The sequence below is a fragment of the Carettochelys insculpta genome, chromosome 10 (genome assembly GCF_033958435.1).
Source record: "Carettochelys insculpta isolate YL-2023 chromosome 10, ASM3395843v1, whole genome shotgun sequence".
In the NCBI taxonomy this organism is placed as follows: domain Eukaryota; kingdom Metazoa; phylum Chordata; order Testudines; family Carettochelyidae; genus Carettochelys; species Carettochelys insculpta.
The window spans coordinates 6,187,320-6,203,582 of NC_134146.1; the positions used below are offsets into that span (position 1 = coordinate 6,187,320).

Here is a 16,263-nt window from a genome sequence, read left to right on the forward strand (position 1 = left end):
GTGCAGGCTCTATAGACTTGCATTTTGGTGTGCGTATACAGCTTTTTGTTATTCCACACTCTCCTGCTGAGTCTGGACAGAGTTGTGGCCGCTTTTCCGATCCTCCTATTTAGCTCAGTGTCCAACGACAGGGTGTCAGTGATGGTGGACCCGAGGTAAACGAACTCGTGGACAACCTCTAACGTATAGTTGTCAATGCTGATTGATGGGGATTCAGCAACATCTTGACTGAGTACATTTGTCTTCCTTAGGCTGATGGTAAGCCCAAAGTCCTTGCACGCTTTGGAGAACCAATTATTCTGCATTGTGGAGCCTGCCCGTGTACGTAAATAAAGCGGTGTCACGGCATAGCTTCAAAAGAGCACCACCTGCTTTTGCTGCCTGGGAGCAGAGTCTGGCAGTTGTCATTTTCAGCAGCCCAGTGCTGGCCAGTCATTCAGCTGAATCGCTGTTGCTCACTGCTTAGTGAAGGCCAGTAAGTAATGGGCAACAGCTCTTCTGACATTTTAGGAGCCGTGATCCTGAAGAACACTTTGCCCATCAGGCATTTATGTTGTGTTGGATTTGAAAAAATGGGTAAGAGGTTATAACAAAATTGTAAGAGGAGAATCAGAAGTATTTGTAAAATTAAGATGGTGCATTTGTTGTAGACTGTTACAGTTCAAGTAATAATATAGTCCTGACTTTTGAAGAACTGACTACTAATGTTAACAAATTCCACTTAACACATACATTCCTTTCCTTCCGAATAGCAAAACTGTTTGCTAATACTAGAAATTCAGGCCTTCCATGCTGAAAGAGAGACTTGTTGGGCTGGCCACAATCTCTCCAGAACATAATATAGGTTCAAAACTTTGTCTGCCAGAATTTATTGCCCAATTTGAGAAAGCATGTTTTTAAGGGGGTGAAATTCGCATCACCCAGACAAGGCCCAGATCTGTAATGAAAAGAAGTTGCAAATATTAACACAAATCAGTGGCCCTGTGCAAAGGAATTATAACTCAAAACCAGACTTCATTCAATGTCAAGGAATAAGGATTTTCATCCCTTCCTTTGATGGGGTTGCACTGGGCCTGCATGGGTTAACCCTGGTTACCTGGCTGAGAAGACCCTGCCCCCTCGGCCCTGGTGGGCATGCTCCAGCTGGATGCCAGCTCTGAAGACCTGTGGAATAGCTCAGCTGGGGCTGCTGGACACTGGAGAAGGAGGGGAGGTGCTGTTGGAGTTCCTGAGGAAGAGCTGTGGATGGACCAAATTGCAGGGGTTGAGTCTGTGAGGACTGGCTGGAAATGTCCCTGTCTGGAGAAAAGTGGTAAGAAGACTGCAATGGTGAGTCTGGTATGAAGTAGCCCAGGGCAGGCAGTTACCTTCCCCGACAGCTCGACTTGTTCCGAGTGGATTCCAGTTCATACTAATGGTAGGTCACTCCACCGCTACGGAGCCCTGGGTTGGGATCCAAAACAAAGTTTGCCTCAAAGGCTGATTTGCAAACTGTGCCCAGCCTGCATGGGAACAAGTCCCACGTGACACCCAGCTAGATTGTCCAGTCAGACTGTACTGAAGATTGAAGCCCCAATACAGCAGATAAGAAAGGCACACTGAGGCCAGCAAGCCTAATGCTAATAAGCTTGTTGTTTATTCTCCTAGCGGTTGGAGCCCTGGGTGGGTAAGAAGGGATATAACGATCTCTAGTTCTTACACAGCACGTTTCGTCAGTAGATCTGAAAGTGCTTCACAGCCTTCAATGTATTTATCTTCCTGTATCATCGACAGGTGGAACCCAACCTGAGACTGCTGGAGCTTAGTGAAGGAGCCCCTCCCTCGTGATGCAGCTGCCTCTCAGCTGAGGCTGTAGAGGAGACTCAGTCTTTCTCTCTGTAAGTGGGCTGAGTGACCCTACCTGGGGCCCAGTAGGCGTGTGGGTGACATACTTCCCCTGGCTGAGGAAGCGCATCCGGAGTGTCAGAGACCCAGCTGAAATCGCAGACAAGCCTGTTCCCTCCCCCCAGTATAACCCTCCTGCCAGGTGAAGCCAGCAGCAGCCAAGGCCAGGTTCAGTATCAAGGGGTTTTTCTCCATCCCTCCCACACAGAACTGGCTTGAGGCCCTACCCACTAACCTGAGAAATTCACGTACCACCCCTGGGCACAATGCTTCCCCACTCACAAGCACAGAATTTGGGTTCAGCAAAGAAACTTAAAAAAAGGGAGGGAATTAACTTTGCATTTGTTTGGGAAGACACCACAAAGTGAGTTCTGAAACAAACCACGAGTACTCGTCCTGAGGAAAGGGAGTGTCGGTAATGACTCTGGCCATTAGTCCCAATTACTCTGCAAGAAGTGTGTGTGAGACAATGCTTCCCCACTCACAAGCACAGAGTTTGGGTTCAGAAAAGAAACCTAATAAAATGGGAGGGACTTAATTTAGCAGTACTTCGGGAAGACACCACAAAGAGAGTTCATAAACAGACCATGAGTGCTGATCATAGCAAGGGGAGACGGAGGGAAAAATAACATCTGCTTTAATTTCATGCTTTAACTATTGTTTTGATTTTATCTAGATTGTTTAAGTTAACTTTATCAGCTGGTGTGATTCATCAACTTTTTTTACATGTAATAATAGAGAAAGAGTCATTTCTGTTTTGTTATTTTCAGTTTTTGTATTTCCATGTAACAGGGTTTCCTTTAAATTTGTGTACTTGTGATTTAACTGAGGGCATGTCTACACTAGACCTTAAAGTCAATTGTAGATACTGTACGCAATTCCAGTTACAGCTGTTGAGTTATTGGAATCGACACATCTACGATTGACTTATCTGGCTGCCCTCACTGTGGGAGGTTGTTTCCTCATGAGAATGAGGAGCATGGGGTCAACTGTCAACCTTGATAGTTTTATTTTGAGTCCCCAGTAGGCATGCAAGATCAATCCCCGGAAGATTGACCCCGACCAGTTTGATCTCTCGGGTAGTGTAGATGAACCCGGAATGACTAGTTAATCTGTTCACTGGCTGTCTAGCAGTGGTCCACAGTTGAGGAAAACCTTCATGAGTTCTGACTGAAGATTCCAACAAGCAAATAGATTTGGTGATCAAAGACACTAACTGTGACTTAGGTGGACTAAACCGAAGCTTCTGGAATCTCTCCTTTTCTTCTTACTGTGTTTTGTGTGCTCTGAATTGTTCACATTGTACTTGTTTTTCCTCTTTACTTCAGATTATTGTAACTGAAGACAATATCTGTGAGTTATAAAAGTTATTTCTGAATATTTTCAAATTGTTTCCCTGTGATCTAGTCACTGTTCCTGTCTCCTAATGTGTTCTGTAACCTGTTCTAATTTTCCTTCATTTTGTTTACCAATTCAGTAAAAATACTGCTTGCTACTTCTCTGTCCTGGGCACTTACTTTTCCTGTTCTGACAGGCACGAGTCTAGGTCTCAGTTTAACTGGAGCCTGGTTTTTTTAATGGTTGTGGTTGGAAGGGAATGCAGTGAACGCTGTATCATCTTTTCAGTTTGCCTAGGTCACCTTTTTCCATTTCTGTCTCCATTCTTCTGAAGCCTGTTGCTAACCACCAGTATATTGTAATGGGATGGCAGGTGTCTGATTTGTAGGTTTCTTACAGGTGTGTCCTGTGTTTACCGCTGTTCTTGTGCTTGCTGTCTCTGGATTGCTTGCTGCCCTGCTAGGCAAGCAGAAGCATTCCAGGGCTCTATTATTTTCCTTGATGCTTTTAACTCTCTTTGTTTCTGTTACTTGAGAGGCTAGCAGCATGACATGCAGCTTAAGCCATCTTTCTGCCAGAGGTCTTAGTGGCAGAGTTCTAGATTTTTGCTTTTATTTCTATTCCTTGGAACTTCAGTTTCTATCTCCTAGCTTTACAAATCCCAGTCCATATTTCCCCACTCCATTTATTAAAATTCAAGTGGACGCCCTTTACTGGCAATTTGAGAGGTCTGTGCTTCATAACGCTCCATGGGGATTTGAAGGGAGGGGATAAGGAGGTTCCCTAACATCACTTTCTGTCATCTTCAATTGTGATTCCAACAGAGGCACAGCTTGCTTGCTTAGCAGATCAGTGGTCGGGATCAGCCTGTGGTTTCAGGCCCTCATCCCCCTGCAGACGGTTGAAGCTTGGATCACCAAATTCAGTATGCGTCTTCCTCTTATTATAACTTAAGGCTAGGTAAATGTTTGCATGTGCCAGGAAATGGGAGGTGCTCAGAATGGGATTGCTTTCATTAAGCCATACAGAAAAGAGAGACTCACCAGGCAGGTGAAGGAGCTGGCTGGGGGCAACCCTCTACCCCACCCAGGACTGCGTCAGCCCTGAGCCACAAGGAAAAGTGCTGCATTTGCTGAATTCTTCACTCTGACTGATGAGCTCAGGGAGCAGGTGAACCTGGACCTGCCCCAGCCGGGCAGGTCATACACTCCTTCCTGGGTTGTGCCCACTGGAGCTGGAGCACCTCTGGAGAGGCACCTCTCACCTGGCCCCAAGCTGCTGTAGTGTGAGATTGCTGAGATAGTCTTGTCTCCCTAGGGTAACCTGCATCCTGACCCCCCCATACCCACCTGAAAGCAATGATTTGAATAAACTAAACCAAAAAGTAACCAAGTTAAGGACTCGAGCAATGCTGGGTAAATCTAATATAGGCAATTGAAAAGATTATTTTTCTCTTCAAGTATATCACAAAGAGGTCTGATCTCTGCCCCTTGTGCTGAAGTCACACCCACAGAACCAGAACTTGTACAGCAGCATTTCCATGGATGGCCTACCCTTCTCATGGTATGAACTGCCATCCGCGAAACCAGCCTCCTTTTTTCTCAAGTCAAAATGCTTCATCTCCTGACAGTGCTTTTCCAACTAATTTCAGTTCAGCTTTTGGCAGTGGACCTCATGTTTTGCTCTTCTGCTTCTATCAGGAGGTCCACGTGGTGATGTCATTCCTCATTTGTTGTTCTCATAAGCAACATCTCTGCTAGTTTATGTCAGGGTCCGATGGGACTTTCTGATACTTGAAACGCCCTTCTCCTGAAGTTTTCTTGATGACTTCAGGGAAGAGTGGGGGGTCTGTTTTACCATAAGGGATGTGCCAGAAGTTTAAGCAAAAGCTGCAATGGCCCACACAGCAGCTAAGCTTTCTCTTTCACATATCCCAAACTGTACATGTATGCCAACCATATTGACCTTCTCTGTCAGTTTCCTGCATCAAATCTGCCGCAAGTCCTTGTTGGGGCATTCCCAATTTAATCATAAACTTAGTGTCAACAGTACGCCCTTGGGAATCTCGATGCTCATCACTCTCGTTTAGATATAGCCTTTGGGTACAGCTATTTGTGTTAAATGACGCTTCTTTCCTGACACTCCTTCTCCAGTAAAGGATGCTGCTGTAATCATCTCAGACACATATCGAGTCAGCTCACAACTTTCACTTGTAATGTTTTCAGCAGCCCCACTATCCAGTATGGCAGCTTTAGGACCATTGTCCCCCAGAATGACAGTTCTCCTAAGTCTCTGTCATGAAAGCATACCTGTAAAGGGTTAAACCCAGAGATAGTGGATTCTCTGTTGGCAAGCAGCCCAGTGAACCAGAAGAGAGAGTCAAAGAGATGATTTAAATCTGCACGAAGCTTGGAGGATTTCAGTAAATATCCAGGCCTCAAGGAAATCTGGGCATACAGATATGTAAGTAGAAAGGAACTGTTTAGTTAGATGTGATTAGGTTATTGTTTCTTTTGTGTTTGGTGTGGGACTTCTCAGGCTGGCTGATGTACCACCCGGTACACTAACTTTTAAACTGAATCCCAGGGAATGAATTCTCTGTGCTTTAATCTACCTTCTTGTTGCATTTTATTTTTTGGAGCTTTGTTACATGTAGCAGCCAAGTATGCTTTATCACATACATCTTTTGTTTTGTTAATAAATTACCTTTTGTAATGCAGTGATTTGATTCCTGCTGATTGTGAGTGGGGAGTGGAGGCTGACTTCTGCTACTGCTTCCACCAGTCGCATTAGTCTCCATTTTGTACCACCTGAGGTAGGGGACTTAGGGAAGGAGGCAGGGAGGGGGTGGGAGAGGGCCTGGGGTAGAGTGGTCAATGTCCCAGCCCTCTGCTAGGTTAGGGTTGTCACAGGGAGGAGTCATGAGGGTGGGTCATGTGGCCAGTGCCCCCCGCAATATGTCCTTCCTGCCCCGTTGCCCCTGCCCGTTTCCTCAGGGTTGCTGTGGTTTTCTGGCACCGACTGTAAGAATCACTCGCAATCATGTCGTTAGATTACAAATTAACTCTCTCGTTCCTACCACTAGATTTATCTAATTTGCCTTCGTCTTTTCTCTTTCCAGCACTCTCTTTTCCAAGTCCCTGTTTTGTTTTCCTGTTTCTTCTGATCAAATTGGCCCTGTCTCGGCCTGCCTCATTTGAACTCTCTTGTAATGGTTCAAGCTTGGTACACATTTCCCCCTCACATGCAACCACCTTCCTTACAACCTGCTGCAGTAGCCACACTATGGCCATTTGCATTCAACTGGCATTAGGCTTGTACAGCTCTACGTATTTCTCAAACGTGTTTTCTCTAGTATCAAATGTTACACCTGGTTCCACTGCACCCTCTATCTAAGGCCATATCCCAAATGCAATATTTTCCATCTCTAGCAAAGAGGAGCTTTCTTTTGAGCCCAGTGGGTCCTTTCTCCGTCCCTTCACTCTTCTTCTTAAACAGCATTCTATACACAGGTATGGTAACACCACGTATTATCTTTCTTCACATACTCAATGATATTTACTGTAACTAGTTCTCCACGTGATATGTCCCCACACAATCTTTTTTCCCTTTATTAATTCCACAATGAGGAGTCATCCTTCCTCAGTTAAAGAAGGACTTCCCCCTCATTGCAAGATCCAGTCTCAAAATCTGACACTCCTGAATACCACCCCTACCCCCAGAATTCTCCATAGCAGGAGCCTCTCTCCAGAAATGGGGACCAGGCAGATACCAGATGTAGTAAGTACAGGCCCAGTATGAGGCCTTAAGCCTGAACCAAAGTAATGGTGAAAACTTTGCTAACAGAAAGCAAAGTGCGGCTGTGAGCTAAAGGAATGCATTGCTCACAGAAGTTGGCAAAAAGAGGGTTGATGTTGCATAAACATATCTGCCTAGCATATTGAAATAGAAACATGGTACCAGAACACCCGACCCTGGAACATGCCACAGATAAGAAAGAACAGGCCGACCCATCCCAATGACAGGGGCAGAAGGGTAATATGATGGATAGAGTTGTTTTGTTCGAACCAACATGTACAAGGTGAGAGGCGGCACCTGATTACGTAGAAGGGTTGTACCTCAATACGTCAGGAGTGTTGTGTAAGTTGTTTGTACCTGTGTATAAGAATGTACTTCTGGGATGTGGTCTGGGTCAGGCTGAGGGGGCAGTGGAAAGTCCTGCCACTGACTGAGCCGAGTCCATTGACCGTGGGTGCATATTTGTAGTATGCCCTGACTTAGACTAAGAAATCTACAGGGAACTACTATTGTATCCAATACGGCAATAAACCTGGCCGACGTGCCTTCGCACCCTACTAGACTCTGTGGTCATTGGGGGTTCTCCTCGGGTCTGCTGTGTCAGCTATCTGCAGAGCTGGGGCAGCACAGAGAGGGAACACACGCACGCAGCCGAGTGATACCAGCATTGGAGAGAGCAGAGCACCACACTGGTGGCATCTGACAACACTGGTGACCCCGACCGCTGAGCTGGTGAGTAAGCGAGCTGCCTGCTGTTGGAATCGCGATCTAACATGGCAGAAAACCTCGAGCTAGGGAACCCCCTGATCCCTTCCCTTATGATCTCCACGGAGTTTGATAACTCTTGGACCCTCTGGATTGCCAGTAAAGGGGGCCCATACGAATTTAAAAAAGAGAGTGGGGAAACATGGACTGGCATATGTAGAGCGATAGCAGAAACCGAGTCTCTGAAAAATAGTAATAAAAGTAAAAAAGCAAGAACTTTGCAACTTATGTCTATGGCCGTAAGATGGCTTCGACAGCATGCTGGCCTGCTGGCCAAACAAGTAATAGAAAAAACAGGGGAAGTAGAAGAGTTAACCCAGGCAGTCGAGCACTGGAAAGCCCAAGCTCTTTTAGCAGGGCAGCAGGCAATCCAGACTCATGATATGCTCTGCCGTCAGAGTTGCCACCAGCGTGGTGCTCTGCTCTCTCCAATGTATCACTTGGCTGCGTGCGTGTGTTCCCTCTGTGTGCTGCCCCAGCTCTGCAGATAGCTGACACAGCAGACCCGAGGAGAACCCCCAATGACCACAGAGTCTAGTAAGGTGCAAAGGCACGTCGGCCAGGTTTATTGCTGTACTGGATACAATAGTAGTTCCCTGTAGATTTCTTAAGTCAGGGCATACTACAAATATGCACCCACGGTAAATGGACTCGGCTCAGTCAGTGGCGGGACTTTCCACTGCCCCCTCAGCCTGACCCAGACCACACCCCAGGAGTACATTCTTATACACAGGTACAAACAACTTACACATCACTCCTGACGTATTGAGGTACAACCGTTCTACGTAATCAGGTGCCACCTCTCACCTTGTACATGTTGGTTCGAACAAAACAACTCTATCCATCATATTACCCTTCTGCCCCTGTCATTGGGATGGGTCGGCCTGTTCTTTCTTATCTGTGGCATGTTCCAGGGTCGGGTGTTCTGGTACCGTGTTCCTATTTCAATATGCTAGGTAGATATGTTTATGCAACATCAGCCCTCTTTTTGCCAACTTCTGTGAGCAATGCATTCCTTTAGCTCACAGCTGCACTTTGCTTTCTGTTAGCAAAGTTTTCACCATTACTTTGGTTCAGGCCTAAGGCCTCATACTAGGCCTGTACTTACTACATGCTCGAGCAAGTAAAGCAGGAAAATAAACAATTGGAAACAGCTGTAGAAAACCTGCAGAAGCAAAAAGTGCTGTCCCCTGGTATGCAAAGTAATTCAGGTGCTGTTACAGTGCCTGAGGAATGGGGACAGAAATGGAAACAGGTGGCTCTTACCAAATTATGAGATGGAACTTGGGACAGCTGGGATGGGCGTTGCACTGGGGACCTGTGGAATGGCCCTGGTGACCCACCCTTTTGTGACCCGTGGGCAGGGGCTACCGCACCACAACCGCCACCTTATGATGTAAGCCAGGTTTTGGATAAGCCCTCCCCAAAACCTAGATCAATTCCTTTAAAAACAAGAGAAATGGGTGAAAATGGGGAAGAAATGGTACCCGATGCTACCCCGCGGTCACAGACCCCCCTGCATTAAAGTTATGGGATGAAGTGGAAAATGTAACTAAAAACTTAACTGAGCATTTGAGGAAGCCCTGGCCCCGCCGTAACTATCCAGACAGGGAAAGAGATCAGGAACCCATCGCCCATCCCCCACGTGTGAGCGGCTCTGCAGCCAGGCTCGACGCTTTAAAGATTAATGAACTAACTGCGCTAGCTGGAGCTGTTGGACCTCCCCCCTCTGAACATTTCAGTGAGTTTCTGGCATGGCTCCCTAGAGGCTCTCGCAGTTACTCAAAGCAGTCGGGATTGACATGCTGCAGGAACCAATCTTGGTGCAAACCCTGTTGGGACCCCTGAACTGTCACACCCTCAGTTTTGATGATGATGTGGCACAAATGCTTAAACGTGTGGTTCAGAAGCACTTTAAGTTGTCCAGTGAGTTAGCTACTCTCAGAGGAATTGCAAGATCACTGGGGGAGGCTCCAGCCAAACTGGCAGACAGAATTCAAACGTATCTCAGATTAACAGCAGGGTCTGCTAACGTGGAAGATTTGAAGCAAATTGTTTTGGAGGTGCTGCCTCCCAGTGTGTTAGACTGGATGAACGCTTGGTGTAAGAATGGAGGTAAAGAGGTACCCTGGGACGAATGGATTGCAAAGGTGGAGACGGCAATTAAGCAGCAGGAAGGAACTCCTGTTAATGAGCTGCGTACTCAGGACAATGGAAGACAGAGGGTCCTGGATACTCTCCCCATGGTCGTGGCCGGGGTTGGAGAGGTCATGGACCAAGTAGAATTAGAGGAGGTGATAGAGAGAGTTTGTGGGTACCTCCTGGAGTTCTGAAACAGGAAAACTTGAATCTGAAAGGAGAGATTGAGAGGCTGCAGGCACAGCTGCAGGCATGTATGACTGGCAAGGAGTCTCAACAGGAAAAAGATAAGACAGGGACGAAGGTAGCCAGGGTGACGGTCCTAACATCAGGACTGAACGACCCAATCGCTACTCATATTGTAGCATAGGACAGCCCTATCCTCGACTCAGAATGCATCTTTCAGCAACCCATGACAGTAGATGTATGGGGACACCCCCATTTAAGCATTCGAGTTGGGGAAGGGCTAGTAGATTTTCTATTGGATACGGGGGCTGGAATTCCTATAGTAAAAGACAGTTTTGATGCATATCCAGTTGGAGAGTCTGTGCAAATACAGGGAATATCTGGAACTAACCAAACGTATAATGTTAAAACCCTTCCCCTCCAGTTTGGGATGCATACCGTTCATGAGAAGTGCGCTATTGCAGGGAGAGAGAATCTAATTGGGGCAGAAACCATTAAACGACTGGGATTAATTCTGGATTTCCCAAACATGTGTATTAGACAAACTCTCACTGTAATGCAAAGTACAACTGATACCAATCTCATCCCTATGGGACTGGCTACACAGACAGTAAAAGCAATAAAGCCTAAACAACCGCCTCCCACACCAAAAGGCTGGGAGAGCTGGTGGACTGAAATTCAGACCGTCTGGGCAGCAGACTCCCTACAGATGGGTAAAATGCAGACCTCTGTTACATTGGAGGGAGATACACCCCCATTTATAAAGCAGTACCCAATACCTCAGGAAGCAAAGGACTCACTAAGGCAAGTAATAACAGAATTGGAAAAACGAAATTTAATCAGGTGGTGTTCAGCGCCTAACGCAGCACCAATTTGGCCAGTCAAAAAACCTGATGGTACATGGAGAGTAACTATTGACTATCGGGGGTTAAACAAGACTGCAAAACAGGGGGCTCCTGTGGTGGCAGCTCACTCCGAACTGTTGGAGGTGGTCACCCCTGACATGAAGTGGTTCTCAGTACTTGATGTGGCAAGCAGCTTTTGGAGTCCACCTTTAGACCCAGAGTCTCAGTATCGAACAGCTTTTGTATTCCAAGGTATGCAATACTGCTGGAATGTTTTGCCAATGGGGTGCTGTGACACACCAACTATTTTCCATACAGCAGTGAGAAATATGCTGGAGACAGAGGGGCTATTACAAACGGGAAGAATTGTTCAGTATGTAGATGACATATTAATAGTCAGTAAAACAGAGCAAGAGCATGAAGAGTTACTGAAACGGCTGTTGCCTAGCTGCCAAGTTTACGGCTTAAAACTTAACCCCTCGAAGTCTCAGATTAAACAGAGAGAAATGCAGTATCTTGGAATTCGACTCAGTTCTGGGGTAGGATCTTACTCTAACATGCATTATACAACCACACTTGCTTCAAACCAATACAGTATATCTGGATTGGTTTCGAGCAGTAAGCCCAGTAATCAAAGGACAGGTAAAAACATATGGGGATTGGCTAAATAGGGTGGAATTTACAAATGTGCAAAATAAGTGGAGTGCATCTATTCGCATTCGCAATATACAATTAAGGGATGCAGGTACATACACAGGGACTTGGTCTATAACCCCGAGTACCAGTAAATGTATTTACCATGTGCAGGTCTGTGAGGCCTGTCCTACAACAGCCCCAACACCATCCCCTTCCCCACCTCCACACATTAGCCGCGTCTACACGTGCACGCTACTTGGAAGTAGCGGCGCCAACTTCGAAATAGCACCCGTCACATCTACACATGTTGGGCGCTATTTCGAAGTTAACATCGACGTTAGGCGGTGAGACGTTGAAGTCGCTAACCCCATGAGGGGATGGGAATAGCGCCCTACTTCGACGTTCAATGTCGAAGTAGGGAACGTGTAGATGATCCACGTCCCGCAACATCGAAATTGCGGGGTCCTCCATGGCGGCCATCAGCTGAGGGGTTGAGAGACGCTCTCTCCAGCCCCTGAGCTCGATGGTGGCCGTGTGGAGTGGCCCCTTAAAGCTCCCCGCCCCCTCCCTTCCTGTGCAGGAAGCTGAGAGAACGTGCAGGCAGCAGCCCAGACATGCGGCCAGCCTGCATGTCCCTCAGCCGCCACAGGCACACCCCCCCAGCTGTGATGGCCGCACGCCAGCCCCCTAAGCGCCCCCAGGGGACCCCCCAAGGGGAGCCAGGGCTCCCACCCCAGCAGCCAGGCGGGGAAGCAGCATCAGGGCCCCTCCTGGGCGGAGGCCGAGCTTCGGGACGTGCTGGGGCTCTGGAGCGAGGAGGAGGTGCTCCAGGTAATGGGGAGCAAGAGGCGGAATGCAGATGCGTTCGCTCGGCTGGCCGAGGGCCTGGCCGCCCGGGGTCACCCTGCCCGCACTCCGGATCATGTCCGGAGTAAAGTGAAGGAGCTGCGGCAGGGTTACGCCTGGGCCCGGGATGCGGCCGGCTGATCTGGGGCCGCCTCTGTCACTTGCCCCTTTTACAGGGAGGTCAGGGACATCCTGGGCCCCCGGCACACCTCCTCCCCTCCGGCCACTCTTGATACCTCGGCCAAGGAGCTCCAGCAGGCCCTGGAGGTGGAGTCCGCCCCGGCGGCAAGCCCCACACCCCAGGGGCCTCCCCAGGAGCCCACCCCCGGGGCACCGGAGGAGGAGGAGGAGGAGGAGGGGGAGTCCTCCTCCAGCGACGCCGGCCTGAGGATCGCCATCCCATCGCGGAGTTCCAGCCGGACATCCGCCCCCCGGGTGTCCCCCGAACGTGGGAGTGGACCGTTAGGTATGTACCCCCCCCGGTGCTCACCCCCGGGGTTGAGGGGCGGGGGTAATAGATATGACCAGGGCCCTCCACATGCCCAGATGACCATGGCCCCAAGGACAGCGGTGGCACGTCCCTCAGAAGAGTGCATCAGCCCCTGCCCACGCCCCCCCCAGCACGACAGTCCCATGCCCATCCCCGGGGCCGGGGGGAAGGGGTGGGACACCCAGCAGCAGCAGCAGCAGCAGCAGCATGTGATGGAGTGGGTGGGGGGAGTGCAAATGCGAGACTCAGGCTAGATATGAGAAACAAGCTGAATAGCTCCCAGTGGCTAAGGATGACCCTGGGGCTACAACTGGCAGGTTACACCTCTGCCTTGAACAAAGAGGAGGGAGGAGCCGAGCTGGGTTTGAATCGGGGGGCGGCAGTTAGAGGCTAGGGGAAGGGAGAGCTAGAAGGCAGCCAGCCCGAGGAGGGGGAAAGCTACACCCCAGAGGGGCACCCCTCGGGGTCTTCTCCCCAGGACGGATTGGAAGGACTGTCTCTGACTGCTGTACTGATGCTTCTGTGAGAAACTGGGCATCTGTTGCCTAATAAACCTCCTGTTGTACCTGCTGAGTGAGTGAGAGTCACTCCTGCCAGCGGACAGGGTGCAGTGCAGGGGGACCCCTGAACCCCATCACAGCAGCATCTCACGGGGATGGGGACCTGCAGCAGAAGGGTGGGGGGACAAGGGCCACGGCTCGGGGCCCACACTAACGCCTGTCTCCACTCTTCTTCCCCCCCTCCTGTGTTCCGCAGCTGCACCATTGGAAGGACCAGAGAGTGCCAGCGAGGTGTCAGTGGTCCCGGACAGCCCTCGGGGCCATCACTCCAGGCCAGTCCCTCGGTGGAGGACCGACCAGCCCCACGGCGGGGAAGACGGCGGACCCAGCACCACCAGCCGACGGCGACGGACCCCCAGCTGCTGGCCCTCCACCGTCGGCAGCTGGAGGTCGCCAAGCAGCGGCTGCGAGTGGAGGAACACCTTCTCCAGCTGCAGGAGCGGGCGCTGGCCTGGCGCCAGCAGGCATGGGGGGCCTTCATGCGCACCTTCAACCGTATTGCGGACTACCTGGCCCCCCCATGCTGCGCCGGCTGCCACTGCGCCCACCCTGCCTGCTCCACCTGCTGCTCCAGCCGCTGCGCCGTCCACCGTCGCACTGCCACCTGCCACCGAGGGCCCTTCCGCCGAGGGGGACCTGGGGCCAGCTGACACTCGCCAGCCGTATCTCCCGGTCCGCCCGGCCAGCCAGCCCCGGGCAGGGCTGAGGCCGAGGTGGGGATCCCGGCCGCCCACTCCCAGCACTGGACTTAAGGGGTGTGGGGCCCAGGACGTGGCCCCCCCACCCTTTGTATATATTCCCCCCAGCTTTAAGTTAGTTTGTTGTAAATAGTTTGTATATTTGACCCGTTACAATGCTGATCCTTACCCCCCCATGTAAATAGTTCTCCCCTTCCTTGTCTTCCCCTTTCATCTTATTCCTATTTATAATATATATATATATATATAAGTTAGATTTTCCCTGTAGCTAGTCAGTCTTTTGTTGATAATAATAATAAGTGTTCTAAAGATATTTGAGTTGACAAACAACTGTCTGCTTTTATTTACAAGAAAAGTGGGGTGTGTGCTCTTGGGTGCTCTGTGGTGTGGGCGTAGGGGCAGGGAGTGTTGTGGAGGATGGGGGGGCAGTGTGTGGGGGGGCGGGTGTCTGCCAGCGTTCACCCCACGGCCTCATCGAACTGGGCCCGCAGGGCCTCCCGGACCCGGGTCCCTTCGGGGTCCACCTGGTGACTGGGGGCAGCGGGTGGCTGCACATCGGCCCTGCCGGCCTCCACAGCCCAGCCCTGAAAGAAGGCCTCCCCCTTGCTCTCCCTGAGGTTGTGTAGGGCGCTGCACGCGCCCACAATCTGGGGGATGTTGGTGGGGCCCGTGTCAAGGTGGGTGAGGAGACACCTCCAGCGCCCTTTGAGGTGGCCAACTGTGCGCTGCACCACCTGGCGCGCGTGGTTCAGGCGCTGGTTGAAGCGCTCCTGGCTGGCAGACAGATGGCCCATGTACAGGTGCATGAGCCAGGGCCGGAGGGGGTAGGCCGCATCTGCGATGATGCAGAGGGGCATGGTGGTGTCCCCCACAGGGATCTCCCGCTGGGGGGTGTAGGTCCCCGCCTCCAGCCGGCGGCACAGGCCCAAGTTCCGGAATACCCGGGCGTCGTGGGTGCTGCCAGGTCAGCCCACATAAATGTCCAGGAAACGGCCCTGGCTGTCCACCAAGGCCTGGAGGACCACTGAGTGGTAGCCCTTCCTGTTTAAGTAGCGTCCTCCACTGTGTTCTGGGGTGCGGATGGGGATGTGAGTCCCATCCAGAGCCCTGAAACAACTGGGGAAGCCCAGGGTGGCAAAGCCCACGATGGCGGCATCCGGGTCCCCAAGCCTCACGAGCCTGTGGAGGAGCAGGGTGTTGATGGCGCGGACGACCTGCAGGGGAAGCACATGGGAGAGCACCAATGAGGGATGTGCAGGGTGTGTGGGGCCCTCCCCTGCCAGGGCCCCCCTCCCCCCTCACCAGGGCTGTCTCCCCCTCCCCCTGTGGGTCCTCTTACCTCCATGAGGACAGCCCCGACGGTGGCCTGGCCGATGCCAAACTTCTGGCCCATGGATCGGTAGCTGTCTGGAGTGGCCAGCTTCCAGACAGCGATGCTGACCCGTTTCTCGACGCTGAGGGCACGCTGCATGAAGGTGTCCTGGTGCCTGAGTGCGGGGGTGAGCCACTGGCATAGCTCCAGAAATGTCTGCCGGCTCATGCAAAAGTTCTGGAGCCAGCGGTCGTCATCCCACTCGCCGAGCACCAGCCGCTCCCACCAGTCGGTGCTCGTGGGGTAGCTCCACAGCCGGCAGCGTGTGCGGTGGTGGGGGGAGGGGCGGGGTGCTGCAGGGTTGGGGGTTGTGTCCTCCTCCCCTGCGGGCAGCTCCTCCTCTGTGGCAAGGAGGTGCTCAGCTGCCTCCTGCATGGCATGGAGCAGGGCGAGCACTGCTCCTGCAGGGGTGGCTGGGTGGACCTCTGGCTGCTGCTGGGGGCCCATGACTGCGTCGCTCGAGGTGTGCGTGCCTATGGCTCTGCAGACCGTGTGCTGTGCAGGCTGCGTGTGTCTGGGAGGGGCCCTTTAAGGGAGTGGCTAGCTGTTGCCCCGGAAGCGCTAGTCTACCCTGTGACCCTGTCTGCAGCTGTTCCTGGCACCCTTATTTCGATGTGTGCTACTTTGGCGTGTAGACGTTCCCTCACTGCGCCTATTTCGATGTGGTGCTGTGCAACGTCAACGTTGCCAGCCCTGGAGGATGTGT

At 51.1% G+C, this 16,263-nt stretch overlaps 1 protein-coding gene across 1 annotated transcript; it reads left to right on the forward strand.

Moving 5' to 3' along the window:
- The first annotated feature begins 7,793 nt into the window (after positions 1 to 7,793).
- Positions 7,794 to 14,441, forward strand: LOC142018635 (uncharacterized). The gene is made up of 4 exons (XM_075004593.1): positions 7,794 to 7,884; positions 8,398 to 8,518; positions 12,614 to 12,903; positions 13,684 to 14,441. Exons 1-4 carry the CDS (start codon positions 7,794 to 7,796, stop codon positions 14,316 to 14,318), a joined length of 1,137 nt encoding a protein of 378 aa, XP_074860694.1. The 3' UTR covers positions 14,319 to 14,441.
- The last annotated feature ends 1,822 nt before the right edge of the window (positions 14,442 to 16,263 follow it).